Consider the following 17022-nt stretch of genomic DNA (forward strand, 5'->3'; position numbering starts at 1 on the left):
TATTTTATTTAAGTTTTAGTTCAATTTTAAAAAAATATCTGTAACCAATAAAAAATTTAAATTTTCATTAATATTTAAATTTTTGTTAAAAGTGTTATTAATCATAAAAATAAAACTATCATTTAATAATAATATTAAAAATATATAATTTTATCTCATTTTCCCTTATAGATTTTAAGAATTAATATTTCATCCCAAACTTTAGTTTTAAAAAGTGACTTCCCCCACCCCCAAATCCTTAGGTTTTTTTTGTCTTCATCTCTCCACCCATAGACAACTGCCAATAACTTTACCCCAAATTTTGTTAGACAACATTTGTAATCCAGTCTAAATAATGAAACGTTATCTAAATTTAGATGACAACGACATCAATTAAGATAAAAAATTCTTGTTTTCATCTATCATTTGCCTTGTCAAAAGAGGGTTGTTGTTCATCAAAGAAAGTAGTCAGATTTCAAGTTTAATATCTTAAGGGGAAAAGTGAATTTTTTTAAAATTTAATTTTGAAATAAAAATTATTAATTTTTCAAATTAAAAAGGAAAAAAAATAATTATTATTTTAATATATGTTATATATTATTTTTTCACCAAAAACTTCGGTGAGTTATAGTCTATTCATTATTCATATATCACTTACTGTACAACTGTTAAAGGCTTCTTTAACATAATTGCCTGCATTTTCTTTTCGTTTAACCTCCAAATTTATGTATTTTATATAGATTTTTTAAAATTTTTTCTTGACATGGTTATTCTTGAACGACGGTGATAGGGCGTGTATCCACGCGTCCAGAAGCGAGTGGAATCAAAGAGCAAATAAGTGCCTAGCCTATTAAATATTTGTTTCTCGAACGTGTTTGTTTAACAAATAGCCACGTTTGATAGTCTAGAAGAAATAATTTCTTTGATTCCACGTTTCACTCTCTGATTCGAGTCTGTAGAATAACACTTCTGAAAGGGATGTATATTAGCGTGTCTCAGAGGGAAAAATGATATTTGCAGAATAAGATAAGAGTTATCGATATTTCCAAAGTTGTAATCACACATTCCAATTTTATCCTCCTTCTTTAGTTGTTGATCACAGTTCTTTAAGTTGTCGGGATAGTAATTAAAATACGTAAAAAAATTTGTATCAAAATTTTGTTTGACGAATTTTTAATAAATTTATTTTTTAATCAAATTTAATATTTATTTTAACAATACCTTTTTTTATAATTATCTTTCTTTACTTTTTTGTTAATATATTTTAGTATTATTACATTAATTATAAATTTAATAATTTATGAATCAAAATATTCATAAATTAATGTAGAAACAGGTTATTTTTTAATTTAATTGTTGATATATTCAGATTAAAACAAAAAAAGATATATCCAAATTAAAGCAATGAGATTTCTCGTTATAAAAAAATGTTATGTGTCTTTTTCTATATTTAATTAAAAATTATCCAACAACGTGATAATATATTTTCATTAATATGTATAAAACATTGATTAAAAAAAACATTCAATTTTCTATTGACTTGTTAATAATCATAGACTTTAATCATCTTTATTTTTAGTTAATGTATCTTTTTAGATGTATTTTTTTATATATAATAGTATATATTACATATTATTTAATCATTTAAAATTGATCGAGAAATATATGATTAATTAGACTAATGCTTAAAAATTGACTAAATTCTATAAAACCTTAGGCTCGAATTGAGTTTATTCTATTCAAATGATATGTTCGTAAGTTGATTGGTCTAATCAATTAGATGAACCAATGATCTAAAAGTGATATAATTAAAATTTTATTGGCTAAACCAAGTTAAAATTTTTGTTGTCAATTAATCATCTTCTTGTATTGAACTATCTAAATTGTTCTATGTATTTCTCGTTGGTGATGATACCCTAAAAATAATATATAAATAAGCAAATGATTTTGAAGTCTTTACGCTGTAAATTAATCACTTTTGGGTGTTTTGTTACTTTTCAGAAATATATCGGTTTTATATTCATTTCGAAAAACATGAGGAGAATATTGTAATAAACCCGCAGCTGAAGGGCCTACAGATTTTTTGAGTTAGCCCAAGATGTTCCCGCGCAAAACTGACCTGTCAATACCCAAATTCCCGCTTTTTAAAATTTGCAATGCTAAAATATTAAAAAAAAAACAAAATTCAAGAGCTCTGCCTGAACTGCCACCATGACCACCGCCACAGCGCCACCACTCAGCGACGCTGACATCATCCGCCTAGCTCAAAATGATCACCAAGACACCTCTTCTGTGCCTCCATATCTCCTCTCCTCAGAATCCCACGAAGCGCTCATTTCATTTCTTCACTCTCGCTCCTCTTTTCATTCGCCTTCTCTCGCAGTTTCAGAATATGCCCATTCTCTTCTCTCATTTATCTTCCTTGCTCCTGAAACTCCCTCTCTCTCTTCCCTGCTATCTTCTCTTCTCGTCAATTACATTAATCTATTCGCATTGCTTAAAATCCCACGTGATACAAATTCTGTTAAAACGATTCATTTCTTTAGCACCTTATTAAATCACGTGCCAATTAAAGATCTCAAATCTGTTGTGAACTTAATTGTATTGGATGTTTTACATATCGTGAATTTGGATGATGCCCAGTTGCTTGAACTTTTGCCAAAGTGTTTTGATCTGATAAGAGAGAGCGAGAGAGGCGGGGATTATGTTAATTCAGTATTTGATCGTGTTCTTGATTGCAATTGGTCAAAGGGCTTGTTAGTTAAGATGGTTTCGCTGGTAAAAGATTTTGCGTTTATTGATAAGGCGAGGGGCAGGGAGTTTTTGGAGAAGGTGTTTGATGAAATGAAGATAGTGGACTTGCAAGATTTGCCTTCCCTAGTGTACCAGTTGCTTGTTTTGGCGTCGAAAGGGTTTAATAAGAGGGAGATTATTGAAGGGATTGTGGGGTTTTTTGGGTCGAAAATGGGGTCTAAGGTAACCTCAATTGTTAGGCAAGTTGAAGGGACTGTGTTGCTTCATTTTAATTTCGCAGTGAAGCAGGACCCGTCTTTGGGACAAGAGGTTATCGGGCTTGTGAAGTCGGATGTTCAAGCTTTTAATCATTTTACTGTTTCTGTTATGTTGTCAATTGCAAGGGTCAGGAGGTTCAGTGAGACTTCGATGAGGATTTTGAAAACAGCAGTGGTGGCCGCTTATCACGATTCCAAGTTTTCCAAGTATCAAATGCTTCTATATTTTTAAATTAAAACAAAAAAAGGTGGAGTTGATTTGTTTGTTCTTTATTTAAATATTTTAATATTGCTGCTATTTCAGAGATTGCAAGTGGCTACCTGATAATTTGAAGGAAGAATATCTGCAGAGGGTCAAAGTAGTTGAAAAGGCCGTCTTAAGAGCTGTAATGTCTTTTTGCCTAATATCTATTATGTGTATTGCTCTCTTTTTTATGCACAACGTGAATAAGACATCTTAGGTTTTAACTAAATTCTCTGCTGTTGATCATCAGGTTAATGAGAGCAATAATGGAAGGGAGCATATTGTGCCAAGCGTTGTTCAGCTTGGTCTTCTATTGCTGGAGTCATTGGAAGAGGGAAACCTTAAAGAATTCTGCAGTTCAAATGGTCTATTGGGCATTGAGGAGCTTGGTATTCAGATTCTTAAAACCCTGTTTGAAGTCTATGATATGGCTAGGAATGAGGTTGGTGATACTAAAAATAAGCTAACATAGTTACAGATGATTGATTTCTATTCTCTGTACCATAGATTCGTCCATCCGTATCATTTGTGATTCACTTGTCAGCTTGCAAAGGAACTCTGCTGAACTTTTATCTGATTTAGACGCCACTTTGTATGTATGTTACTGTGCTGTTCGCAGATTATTGAGCAATGCAAGTTTCGTGTCCTTTCTTTAAAGCCAGCTCAAAGTATGTTAATCATAAGGTAATTGCATCATCATCAGTTGTAATGTTTTTGTTTGATTCTGGTTATTACTTATTAGTGGCACTAATATTCAATGGTCAGACTGATCGGCATCTTGGTACGAAGTTATCCTTACCCAATGTTGGAACATGTTCCCCGTCTGAAGGAATTGTTGGATTATTTCACTTTCATGAATGGCAAGGTTGCCTCTTATCTTGTTACTGCTCTTCTGCCTCTCATCAAGTTCAGTCGTGATCTTCAGGTAATTTCCTACTCAAATTCATCTGATAAAAGAAAGAGGGTCAATCCTGTTATAGCTTATTAAATGATAATATAGAGTATGACACTGTAATTTCTTTTTGTGCAAAAAGCGGTGTTTAGAAACCACCATGGAAGAATATTAAAATGGAGGAATTAAGCGAATATATTTCGGTTTGAATCTATGACGACAAATATGGAAGTTGTATTTTGTTTCTAGCTATCCTTTCTTTTAATAATTTTTTCATCAATTACACTAATTTGTTGTAGCTTGTTGTCTTGAGATTGAATCATGTTCTCTAAGGTTGGGAGGTTTGGCTCAATTTTAGGCTAGATAGGATTAGGATGAAAAAGATAAGGAATTCTTATTAAAACTTCTGTTTTTTTTTCGGTTAAGTTGTTTATGCAAGCATTTTTACTTGTTTCACTTAATGATGAAGGATTACACGGTTTTGGTTGTGCGTAAAGCCATGTTTAGACGAGAAGATACAGTTCGTCTTGCAGCAACAAATGCCATTATTGATCTTATACTGGCAGAAAAGCAATCTAAGACAGATGGCTCATTTTCTCTCCAAGACTCATCGAGCCAAGCCAGTTGCAGCCAGCAAGAGATACCCTGCAGCACAGGAGGAGGTCTCTTTCAGGAGCTGAATGCCTTATTGCAAAGATGTCTTTATCAGCAGGTTTATCTTCAGTCATGCAATTCATTCTGTTGTTATTGAACCATGTTCTCAAACTGCTGAATTGCTGTGTTTAGGCAAAAGTCAAAGAAGTCATGTACCATGGATTTGTGAGGCTTGTTTTGGTGGACCCATCAACTGGGGGGCCAGTTCTTGATTTTCTCTTGCCTCATTTTCTCTGTTTTATCGGGGAGGTATTATCCATTGCTAGCTCATAGATGAACCCCTTTAATTAAGTTTGAGTTGTGTAAAATATATGATCTTCTCTCTTATAGTATTGCTTTATGTGCATCTTGGGTTTGTACAACAAAATTCTTTGTTCACAGTAAAGAACATTTTTGGTAGGACACGGATGGTCAACTTGGGGTCAGTCAGTGTGTTAAAACTGAAAATGGAAAAGCTTTAATTCAAGAGCCTTTAGATTGTCTTCTATTTTGTGTGTCTTTGATTCTACTCCTCCAACCACATGGCAAAATTAATCGTGATTCAGACGCTCCATGGACGTGTTTTGGTTTCTCTTTTTCACAAGAGGCTGAGGTATCTCTTGTGCGTCTAGTTCTGCTTTTATGATGATAGGTTAGATGGGAAAGACTTGTAATTTTACTGACATTTCAGATATGAAAACTGCAGGAGGGAAGAAAATTGCCTAGTGAGACACTTTCTTCTGCTTTATTGAAAATCCGGAAGTTGCTTCAAAATGGAAATTTGAAAGTTTTGTAAGTTTTTCCACTTATTATGTTATATATATTTAAAAACCTTGTCAAGGTAGTTGTAAGTATCGTCAGCTTAGTTTTCGATGATGTTCGTAAGTCTTAGTTGATTTACTTTTCTAATTTCTTTTCTATGTCATGTCAGATCAGACATTCTTGGTCAGACCCAGGAAGAAAACACATGTCTTGGAGAAGAGAAAAGAAAATGCTGCTCTTTAATTTTATTAGGAATTATTGAAGTGCTGTTGAATACTATTGCTAATGAGTTAGAAAAAGCCAGCGATGCAGAGAAGTTGGAACTTGAAAAGGAATTTATTGGATTTGTTGATCTTCATGACTCACTGGAAAAAGATTCATGTACAAGACATGGTAGCGGCACTAGAAGAGTAAATGTACGAGCTACGGCTCCCGATACACCCAATATTCCTGATTCTGGAAACAACTTGACCCAAGAGCGAATTTCTTTTCTGGCAACTTCAAGCATCTTTCAGCTTCTGGAGATAGTGGTAAAACTATACAACATTGAATGCTCTAATGGTGTTACAGCTTCCCAGAAACATAGTCAATCATCCTTGAGCAAGACAACAAAATGTTGCTCTAAAATGATTTCTTTTGTTTTGGATGCTACCCTTCGTCAAATAAAATCTTACCCTATTGTTGGGAAGGAAGATCCATTGAAGACGTTGATCTATGCTGATATTAATATCCTGGGAGGGCCATTGCTGAAACTGATCTTTTTGCTAAAATCTGGGCCCAAGTCTATGACAGATCAGAAGAAAAAGGAAACAAAAGGAAGAAAAAGTGTGGAAGAAAGGAAAGAACATCTCCATCTGGCCTTTGTTTGCTTAAAAGAATTGATCACAATTAGCTTGCGGAGCTCACGATTAACTGAATTGCTTGAAGATCTATTGTCAGTTGCCACAGTTGGGCATGGTTTGGATAATGAAAGTGAAGAATCCTCCAAAATTGATGATCAACATATAAGAAGCAAAGAATTGTTCATTGAGAAACTTCTGAAGCCATTAATATTGGAGCTCCTTGGGCTTTCATATTTAAGAGAGGTTGAGGTAAATCCATTTTTACCAGCCTCATTCCACTAATGCACAATTATTAGCTAGTTTATGCAATTTCACCGGCCAGTATTCTTAAGTTTTTTTTCATTTGTTATAAATCTTTCAAAAGCATTATTCTTTTCTCAGGTTCTTTATGATGTGTTACTAATGCTGGGGAATAAATTGCCCTGCAAGTGGAAGAATTCTCATGGAGCATGGGCTATGGATCTGTGCAAAAGCCCTCATACTAATGTTGCAAAAAGTGTGGTCAAACTGGCCGTCTGTTTAACCGCACCTCCAAATGACTTACTTGTGGCTCAGGCCATTGCTGAGGAGCTGTTGAAGGTCACTAAAATGGAAGTAGATGATTCTTTAGAGGTGTCTGAAGTGTACCCCCTCATAAACCAGTCAACAAGTACTAACATAACATCCTGCATACTGCAAATTATTGAAACAGTCATAGTTGATATGGATTGGGCTATTAAAGAACTTAAGAGATTCTGTCTAATTGCTCAGAAAAGCATTCATATTCATCGGAATGGAGAGCAATCTCCTGGGATGACATTTGAAGAAAATCTGTACTTGAGGGCTGAGGCAGTGGTCAAAGTGCTATCTTCTTTTGCTTTGATGAGCCTTAACTGTAAGCAAGCAGTTTCCAAAAAACTGATTCTATTCTGTCCTTTACACTTCCTAAATTCATGTATTTCATTTCACATTATAATTTGCAGATCCTCAAGCAGAGCATTACCTCAGATTGGCTGCAAAGTTTTATAAGCATTTAGCTCAGATGTCAAAGCTTAAGATTGCTCCCAAAGGTTGCAAGCAGCTTTTTCCTAGTCTTCAATACCAGAAGCTCGTGGAATTAACATGCAAGCAGCTCACAGTTCCTCTATATAACTTTGTGGCAGAGATGCAAAGGGTATAGACTTGGTGCAGTGTTAACAATCGTACCACAAAGAAAATTTTTTAATGATTTTGTATGGAGTTCTCCAAAAGTTCTTATTCACCAGTTTCATTGCACTTGCAGGTTCAAATAGAAAATGATAAGAGTAAGGGTGCTATCAACAAGATTAAAAGGGAGAATAAATGCATCCCAGACTTGATCTTCCAGATAGAAGACTATGAAAAATATCTCATTCAACTCAGCAAGAAGAGCAAAGTCAATCTGTTGAGGCATGCCAAGCGTAGCACTGCCAGGGATTTCAGAATATTGGATCCCATCAGGGAAGATGCTTCAAACCATGAACATGAAGCCAACCATATCGATTCTGCAGCCGCTGAAGATGAATCAGGTGAGTACTCCAAAGACAACGAGATGAACAGTTCAGAAAATGTGTTGTCACCTCCTGCTGTCGAGGATTCTGAATCCGATGGCCAGAATGGGGGTGTTTCTCCAGCTGCCAAAAGATTGAAGAGAGGCAGAGTGGTGCAGGACTCTGATGCGGAAGTGTAACTGCAAGTCAGAACAAGTATAGCTAAATGCCATCTCTTGCCTTACACAGAGAACTGGGTACTGAGGTATTTTTATACAAAGAATGGCACATTGAACTTTCATTTTGCGCAATACATACACATACAATATATACAGTAATCATCCTGATTGAATCCATGTAATCATTGATGATAATTTTGAATTCCATTTCAGGGTTGTTTATGAAATGATGTACAGTGCACAAGAGATTACTATATCAGTATCCTGACAAACTGACAATAATTTGTCTTATTTATTTTTTCTATATTGTAGCAAAATATGCAGGGATATTAATTAAAATAGGCAAAATTTTTTCCGCTTAAACCTTTTTAGGCAAACGTACAGTAATTTTACTTTTATAAGCAAATTTTTTTGTAACTCCAAAAATACCCTCCCAACCCTGTATACGTAGGCGTTGGAAGGAAAACTGGAGTGCGTGAGTGCGTGAGGAGAGCGCGCGTTGCTTGCGATGCGTGCGTGGTGTGCGCAGTGCGTGCGTGCGCAGTGCGCGCACCCTGATTAATATATATAAACAAAGTGTGAGGGTGCGCGCACTCTTTCTTTTAAATATATATATATATATTAAATAAATATAATAAATAAATAAATATATTAATATTATAATATTTAATATAATATATATAAATAATAATAATAATAATTTTTAAATATATATATAATATTATATATATATATATATATATAATATATATTGTGTACAGTGCACACACTACATACTCACTGTGCCCGCACTGTGCACAGTGCGCGTATTGCACACGCACTCTGTATATTGTGCACGCACCCGGGCACTCCGTGAGCACTCTGCACGCACCCACGCACTCAAAATTTTCTTCTTGTGTCTACGTATACAAGGTTGGAAGGGTATTTTTGGAGTTACAAAAAAAATTGTTTATAAAAGTAAAACTACTATGCGTTTGCCTAAAAAAGTTTAAGCGAAAAACTTTTTGCCTATTTTAATTAATATCCCAAATATGCAGCTCAGTTAGCTTTTTCCATGTGCTTTACCTGAGAAAAGAATCCAACGTGGTGATTTCGATTTCAATTGTGCTTTTGGGGCAACTTCACAATAAATGCTTGAAAAGAAGGCAAAGAATTGATGCTTCCACAAAAGCTTCTTGTGACCAAACAAACCAGTAGTTATGGCTTCAACCTATTAATTTTATTTTTGCTATTTAAATTAGAAAAATAGTTTTAAAGATTTGAATTTCTAAATTTGAGCTAGGGGTGTAATCAGTTAGACAAATTGAAGAGAGTTTGTTTTGATAGTATTTGGGTAAAATTCAAATTCGTTAAATTGATAAGTTTTCAATATAAGCTTGAAATAAAAATGACTAATTTGAAATATAAATGGTTAACTCGAGTTTGGTTTTAAATTTTAAATCCCTTAACTTTTAAAAAATCATTTTAAAGTTTATAAATTATATATTTATCAATTATAAAAAGAAAATTTAAAAAATGTAAGTGAAAATTTTGAAGTTATTAAAGGTTTATTAATATTTTATTTGAACTACATGCTTATGATCTCATCAAATTGATCAACAACAAACTTGAGCTTGATTTGAAAGTCAAATTCAAATTTTTATACTTTTAATTTGATCTAGCAATAATAAGAATAAGATAATTGAACAAACATGAAATAGTAATATTATTAATATTACTATTAAATAAATGTTTTACAATTATAATAGATATTTAAATTCAGATTTTTTTTTTCAAAATTATAATATTCCACTAATTTCAACCTTTAAACAATTAGTATTACTATTACTATTAGTTAATGTTTTCAAATTTGAATCGAGATATTGATTTGGGGTTTTGACTCGGGTGGACTGTTGACTCGGTGACAGATTAAATACACATTAGAATATATTTTTACCAAAAAAAATTGTGGTGATACATAATGCATATATCTTACTAAATGAACCGGTTCAACCCATCAATCCGGTCCAGATTTAAAATACTTGTCCTGGTATGTGGTGGGAAAGAATCCAAAATCCAGCACAGCTTAAAACGACAGCGTTTTTTATTTGTTTGCCTGCCTCCACTGGAAAAAGTGAACTGAGCTCCGTCCACAATTTAACACAGTCAACACGCAAGTGACTCGATTCAGCAAAGTAAGCGAAACGCTTTGGAAAAGAGAAGCTGGTATAGTTGGTACCAAACTCAATAAAAAACAAATCGAAATCGAATTCACTGCTTTCACTTTGACGAAGAAACAAATACCATGAGTGAAGACACGAAGAAAAGCAACGGCGGAGCTCTTGTCGTGAAAACCGACTCCGATGATGGGAAACCCACCCAGCCGGTGTCGCAATCTGTTAAAAGAATCATCATCAAGAGCGCCGACATGAAAGACGAAATGCAACAAGAAGCTGTTGATATCGCCATCGCAGTTGTTTTTCCTTCTTTTAACACATCATTTTTTTTCTAATGTAAAGTTTCATTTATCGAGATTTTATTCAGTCATTTGATTTCGGTTGTTTCTCGTAGGCATTTGAGAGGAACAATGTAGAGAAAGATGTAGCAGAGCGAATAAAGAAGGAGTTCGACAAGAGACACGGACCCACTTGGCACTGCATCGTTGGTAGCAATTTTGGTAATTCCATTTTGCTTCTGTTAGGGTTTCCTTTTCCTCTTCTTCTTCTTCTTCCTTTTTTGAATAATTATTTTCGATTATCTCTGATTATTTATTTCAACAATCTTTAGGTGGATAGATGAAATAGATCTAGGATAAATTCCATATGAATGTTCTCTTATACATGATTCTTGTGTTGTAATATTTTGATTTGGGAAGCAAAAATTATAACTCCTATCTTTTGTTGCATGAGTATTAGCTTTTATTAAGGGAATGTAGTGAAATGGTTTTGGATGAGCTGTGTTTTTGTGGGTTTTTTGAGTAGTCGTATAGTGATATTAGTTCTGGTTGGAAAATTTGCACCCAAAATTTCAGGTTAGTACATAATTATTAGTTATGTTTCGTGTAGAATTTTATGATTGCCTTGTGAATGTTTGTTCGTTTTATTGAATGATTTTGCAATCTTATTCAGTCTAGTCAAATGGAAATGTCTGCTTGATACAAGGACTGGCCTGGCAGCCAATTGCTAGCCGGTGTTAATAGATCTGTACTATCAGGTCTGATCTCAGGGTCTTATCACAGGAAGAAAATTGTCTGATCTTGGGAAAGCATATGGATGATGCGAGAGTTATCTGGCGATAACATTTTGATGTTGTTAGGTTACAGTATTTTATTCATCAGTTTGCAAGTTTATATGAAACATGAGGTGTTGCTGTTGCACATCAAGGAAGTAGTGCAGCCAAGATTAAGTATTTTTGGCCAAATCTGGATTAGGTTTGATTTCGTATTTTGAGGCAAACTAAACAACTTGACCCATTGAGCATGATGGAGAGTCCATTGACAAAACTTTGCACTTTTCTGAAAGCATTCTTCTAGCTTTACTCTAATAATGCTTCAGCACTTTGCTTTTTACATATCATAAGAGACACCACTGAGTGAATTTAGAATTGGTCTATATTCTCACTTTTAGATTTTACTTTGTCACTTATATGTAGAAACTGAAAGGTCTAGTGTACTATTAATGGTTTATTCTCAAAACATGGTATCTTAAAATTTAGCTAAGCAAATTGTGATTCTTACTAGCTGATCCATGACCATGAGTTGATCTAGGTGTGTAATAGTCATATTGCTTAGAGAATGGAGTTTCAATTTAAAGATGCCTGGTGTCTTGCAAACAACTATAATGTAGCAGGAACTCATTGGGTTTGGTTTCCAAACTATTCCCTTTTATGACTGATGTAAGTCAAATCAATGATGATGCTGTGCACGCTTAAGGATTATCTTTTATGATTTTTTTTAAGTTTGTAATCATTATTGACCAAATATTGAAGTTCAAGTTTTCATGACTAATGGAATATCTAACTTTACATAAAATGATTTTGTTTACTTCATTTTGTTGCAATTTATTAGAAACAAATTGTTTTATCCTATTTTGTTACATGTTCTTAAGTTAATAAATGTGCTGGTTATTTTCCTAACTTCCTTTATTGTAAGTTGTATCCAGTTTAGGGTTGCCCATACTCACTTGAAATCTTATTTCCATAAGAAAAAACTCAATTATAAATATGCACATGTCAAAGACTTACAAATTATGAGAAAACATATCTATTTGTTAACCTGCCTCCCAGAATCCAGCTTGGTGTTACTCATCTTACATTGACCTATGCTTTGGTAAACTAACCACTGAACTTTCTTTTTATTGTTCCTAAACTTTAATAATGGAAATACTTCACGTAAAAAGATTGTTTAATTTGTTAACATTGGTAAAGCTAAGAAAAACTTTCTCAGAAGCTTTAGGGTTATCTGTGTGGTCATGCCTTTTGGTGATCATTTTGAGGAACTGTATACACTACTGTTGGTTGAGGATAGAAGTGCATAATTTAGTGATGCATCCTTGGTTTCAAAGAGTCAGATAATCACCTGAACATGTTCTGTTGTATAATGTGGTGCCTTGCTTATTGAAGGTCATGGTATGAGTGCCCTGCATTTCTGAAGTTGATCTCCCCCTGCACAACTCCAAATGTACCGCTGCCAGACCTGTTGGATAGCCCACTATTCTGATCAAAATTTTGGTTTCCTCTTAGTGTTGATTATATTATAGCATTAATCTCTGATTTGTTGGATTTAGAAATGCATTTTGTATGTCTTTTCAGCATGGATCTTCTTGTTGAATAACAGAGTTGCATCATTTTGCTGTTTTAGGAGGCATATTTGCCTTACCTGATTTTCTTTATAAAGCAAATTGCTTTGATCTTGCCACTTCATTATGAAATTAGGGAAGATTAATTTGAGAAGAGGATCAGTCACCACCACTAGAGCTTGGACTGATGCCTTCTGATTTTTTGTCTGTTTGTGTGTGTTTTTGGTACAGGCTCATATGTCACGCATGAAACAAACCACTTTGTTTATTTCTACTTGGATCAGAAAGCAGTTTTGCTATTCAAATCTGGTTAATGAGGACAGCGATGTTGATAAATATGGATGAAAATGGTGCTGATGATGAGTTTATGTTCATCATGTGAGAGTTGATGTCTGTATGTATTAATCAAGACCTGCTGGCTAGTGAAACCTCTGAATGGTGATACTTGTGCTTAACTTGTATATTTGTATCCACTGAAACTTATCTTGAAACCTCATACAGATGTGAAACGCTTTCTGTTTTGCTTTTGAAACTCTAAATGGCGAATGCTGATTCTTGTGCTTAACTAATTTTGATATAACTGTGCCTACTTAATGAAACTAATTTGAATACCAATAATGATGTGTTATTGTGTGAGGTACTAATTTGAATATCAATAATGATGTGTTATAAGTGCATATACATAGTATCACTTAAAGTAAGCTATTTGAGGTAGTGAGATATTATCTATTTTGGTCTTGGATGGTCTAGGATCTTATCCTAAGAAGGGTTTCACAAGAGAGAGAATAGGTTCATATTTATCTAAGGCCCCCAATCAAGGGATTTGTGTAGGGCACTTGGCAAACTCTTGGTTTCTCTTCGATGTAAGACTTTTGGCATCAATCTTATACTTCTGATTTTCACTCACGCATAAACAGCGAGAAGAAACCACAAGAGTATTGCCTCATGTTCACTATTAAAGAATCTTTACTCTTCCACGGCACCTAGACCAAATTAGATTTAGATTCAGGCATTCAGCCATTGATAGCATTGACATTTCGCCATAGGAAAACTAGAAACACCATTTTTCTCTGGCCAACATCCCTAAAGTACCTAAATTTTGTAGGACTGAGGTTTTAATAGCCCGAGGAAAACGTTTAGATGCGTGAAGATGAATATGAATATGTATATTTTATACATATAGAATTTGTAATTTGCTTATACTGCCCACATCGCCAGTGACTTCCATAACTTATAATGCTCGCCCATGCCATCTTAACCCCCAGCTACCAACACCTTCGCCCCACCAATCCTTGATTTATGGTCGATACAGTCGTGTACAATACTTACCATTCATGCATGCACCCAGAAGCCGAAATTCAGACTAGCCCCTTGTGGCTCGGCTTGGTTATTTTTAAACCGAGCTTTATCTTGAGCAGTTTGAATATAAGATTCAAGCCAAGTTCGAATTTATTGTTTTCTGGTTCCATGAGCACGCAGCTCATATCAAGTATATTATTAATAAATTTCTAAATATTTAAAATTTTATATCTATATTCCTAAACTTTTACTTTTTAATTTTGAATACAATAGTAATTAATAAATATATAAATTATAAGTAAAATTGTGGTTTCCCGAATAGAGCTAATGGCCTCACTTTCACACTCAAGCTCAAACCTTAGTAAACTTTATCGAATCAAACTCAAATAAAAAAATATTCGGTTTTGCTCATCTGCATCCTCGGGTTATACATTTTCTCTATTCTTGGCATGTACAACTTTTATGTAATATATCTTATTAACTGTTTGATTTTCACGGTCTTCTTGTTTCATCTATCTGTTGCCTTTATTGGGTTGGCAAGTATTATTAGCCATTAGAATCCAATTATGTAGTCCTGTTTATTCACGAAGCATTCATGTAAGGGGCAAGTGAGGTGATCTGCTGGTACTGTTCTTCAACAATGGTTATTCATGAGAAAATTTAACTTCATTTAAAGCCATGAAGAGGGAAGGGGTCCAGTGTCTGTCAATGCTAGAAAACGAATGTCCCGAATCATCGAGCAACGCCCTTCAAATAATTTCTGGATACTGTAGAGTGAGCAGCTAGAGTTTTAACCTTACAAGAAACATGGCCCCTCAAAGTTGGACAGATTTAATTATTCATTTGTCCTATTTGAACCCAGCTAGCTCTCAACATAGCACATTTTTGAGACGAACATTAGCCTAGGAAATGCAGCCACCGATGCAATATTATTAGGATTAGATTGAAATTAAATATTTAATTTTTAACAAACCAGATGCAATATTATTAAGATTAGATTCGAATTAAATTAATTTAATTTTAATTAAATATTTAATTTTTAACAAACCAAATCCAAGCGAGATTAATCCCAATTTAAATACAAATCAAACCAACTCAAATATAAAGAGAAATAAAAAAGTCGTTAATAAATTTATCTTATTAATAATTTTATTTATTATTTTTGATGATTTTTTTGATAATTTTTTTAATAATTTTATCATTAATTCAATCCAACTCAAAATCGAGTTTATGAATTGTACTGAATGGTCAGAGCCTAAGCCGACCTCCCTTAGCACTTTGCTTCACTCAACCCCTTATTCATTAAGTAATTAACCAACCCATTATTTATTAAGTAATTAACCGACAAATAGTGGGACTTCAATAAAAATTTACAAACTTGGAATTCTTTAAATGTTCCATTGGGGACCATAACTTTGTCCATTGATACCATTAATTCTTCCATCACTAGGCTTTCCCCCCCACACCACCCCAAGAGGAAAAAGAAAGAAATATTCTCCACCAAATCACTGTGTCCTTAATGCGTAATCTAGACATCCCCTATATAATTCCACTAAAATGCGCAGGTTGTCATCTAGGAGGACGACAACAAATAATAACACTATTGTTTTTTATCCCCAAGAAACTGATAACTCTCATGGGCCTCAACTGAAGCAAATACCACAGCAAAATACCATAAATACCCTTAAACGTCACATTATGAAAAATAAAAGAAAATTAAGAAAAAACAAAAAATTCCAGACTTTCAGGAGAACGGGAAGCAAAATCAAACCAGGGGTTCCATAGATACGTGGGCTAGAAAGTAAAATGCCCTTTTGGCTTCAAACACAGGAGCAAGACGACATAGCACTTAATAGTCATTACAAAATTAGACATGGGTAAAACTGGAAGATAGTTTTTTTAAAATGAAAAAAACCATTTTTTTCAGTTCCTGGTGATCATCATCTTTTTCTTCCTCAGTAAGCAAAGCCGCCGCCACCTCCTCCTCCTCGGTTTTTGTTTCCTTTACGACGGGAACCAGATGCTGATGAGGAAGAAGCTGGTTTCATGGCAGCCAACGAACAGTTCTCTTTCTTAATACTATCTTCTTCTTCGTTAAATATTTGCCTGCACCTGCACTCCACGCTACAAAAAGCACTCTCTCCTCTACCCAACAAATCAAAACATGGGCTTGCTTAGAAATAATACTACAAATAAACAAAGATCTTGAAACTTGAAAGACGAGACAAAACATAACTCAAATGAAAAAAGGTGCTTACTTGTACATGTAAATATCTTTGCTTGGCAAAAGAGGCTGTTGGCAGAGAAAGCATCGCTGAAGAAAAGTAGGGACTGGGAAATTTGACTGAGAAGAAGATGATGATGAAGAGAACTTATTATTGTTCATATTCATAGTGGCTTTGTTGATAACTTGAGGGCTTTTCTGGCTGCTGGAACTACCAGACTTCTGGTTCTCCAAGACTATACTTAGTCCCACCATATCTCATTCTACAAATCTCTCTCTTTTAAAGCTTTGTGAAAACATTCAGAGCTTGAGAGAAAAATAAATAGAAGAAAAAGAGAGCAGAGAAGGTACTTGACTTGGGTCCCTCACAGCTAGAAGAGAGCAGTAACAAGGACCATGAACGGAACCAACGATTTGACTCCTTGTGATTTTTTACTGCCACGTGTCCCTTCTTTTTAGTCTCCATTTATTTTTCATTTTTTGTGTTTTGTTTTTTCTTCTTCTTCATTCTCTGTCTCACTGCCTGTACATTAATTCCCTTTTTCTTCGATTGAACGGCGTAGTTTAGAGTTGAAGCTATCCACAAATGACTAACCCAGTCGCATTTTCTTGCGAGTAAAACTCACCGTTCACCTTTCATTCTGCATTCAGTCCCCTTGACTGGAACTCGTTGGAGGTAAAAATAAAGGCAGTCA

General features: G+C 34.3%; 3 protein-coding genes across 4 annotated transcripts; 2 read left to right on the forward strand and 1 right to left on the reverse strand.

The window, feature by feature from the left end:
- The first annotated feature begins 2190 nt into the window (after positions 1-2190).
- On the forward strand, positions 2191-8324 carry LOC123221563 (Fanconi anemia group I protein-like). Its single transcript, XM_044644390.1, has 13 exons — positions 2191-3197; positions 3295-3376; positions 3485-3676; positions 3854-3918; positions 4000-4159; positions 4596-4838; positions 4913-5029; positions 5181-5372; positions 5466-5551; positions 5691-6612; positions 6745-7237; positions 7326-7516; positions 7625-8324. Exons 1-13 carry the CDS (start codon positions 2191-2193, stop codon positions 8048-8050), a joined length of 4176 nt encoding a protein of 1391 aa, XP_044500325.1. The 3' UTR covers positions 8051-8324.
- A 1761-nt stretch (positions 8325-10085) lies between these two features.
- LOC123220268 (dynein light chain 1, cytoplasmic-like) lies at positions 10086-13300 on the forward strand. Of its 2 annotated transcripts, XM_044642372.1 has the most exons (4): positions 10086-10481; positions 10580-10685; positions 12629-12686; positions 13036-13300. In XM_044642372.1, exons 1-3 carry the CDS (start codon positions 10314-10316, stop codon positions 12655-12657), a joined length of 303 nt encoding a protein of 100 aa, XP_044498307.1. In that variant the 5' UTR covers positions 10086-10313; the 3' UTR covers positions 12658-12686; positions 13036-13300. The 2 variants fall into 2 exon arrangements, with proteins under 2 accessions (XP_044498307.1, XP_044498306.1); XM_044642371.1 differs by lacking the exon at positions 12629-12686 and having other exon boundaries at positions 10096-10481.
- A 2453-nt stretch (positions 13301-15753) lies between these two features.
- Positions 15754-16702, reverse strand: LOC123221639 (FCS-Like Zinc finger 15-like). Its single transcript, XM_044644509.1, has 2 exons — positions 16362-16702; positions 15754-16248 (listed from the first exon to the last, which is right to left on the reverse strand). The coding sequence occupies exons 1-2, from the start codon at positions 16580-16582 to the stop codon at positions 16059-16061; spliced, it is 411 nt and encodes a 136-aa protein (XP_044500444.1). The 5' UTR covers positions 16583-16702; the 3' UTR covers positions 15754-16058.
- Positions 16703-17022: the final 320 nt, after the last annotated feature.

Source organism: Mangifera indica, chromosome 7, assembly GCF_011075055.1.
Source record: "Mangifera indica cultivar Alphonso chromosome 7, CATAS_Mindica_2.1, whole genome shotgun sequence".
In the NCBI taxonomy this organism is placed as follows: Eukaryota; Viridiplantae; Streptophyta; class Magnoliopsida; order Sapindales; family Anacardiaceae; genus Mangifera; species Mangifera indica.

Bases quoted from the DNA above. Each gene is read 5' to 3' on its own strand.
- LOC123221563 (XM_044644390.1), top strand. From the start codon at position 2,191: ATGACCACCGCCACAGCGCCACCACTCAGCGACGCTGACATCATCCGC. The intron at 5,373-5,465 runs GTATCTCTTGTG...TGAAAACTGCAG, and splicing joins CTTTTTCACAAGAGGCTGAG to GAGGGAAGAAAATTGCCTAG. The intron at 7,517-7,624 runs GTATAGACTTGG...TTGCACTTGCAG, and splicing joins TTGTGGCAGAGATGCAAAGG to GTTCAAATAGAAAATGATAA.
- LOC123220268 (XM_044642371.1), top strand. From the start codon at position 10,314: ATGAGTGAAGACACGAAGAAAAGCAACGGCGGAGCTCTTGTCGTGAAA. The intron at 10,482-10,579 runs GTTGTTTTTCCT...TGTTTCTCGTAG, and splicing joins CTGTTGATATCGCCATCGCA to GCATTTGAGAGGAACAATGT. The intron at 10,686-13,035 runs GTAATTCCATTT...TTTTTGGTACAG, and splicing joins CATCGTTGGTAGCAATTTTG to GCTCATATGTCACGCATGAA.
- LOC123221639 (XM_044644509.1), bottom strand. From the start codon at position 16,582: ATGGTGGGACTAAGTATAGTCTTGGAGAACCAGAAGTCTGGTAGTTCC. The intron at 16,249-16,361 runs GTAAGCACCTTT...TTTGTTGGGTAG, and splicing joins AAAGATATTTACATGTACAA to AGGAGAGAGTGCTTTTTGTA.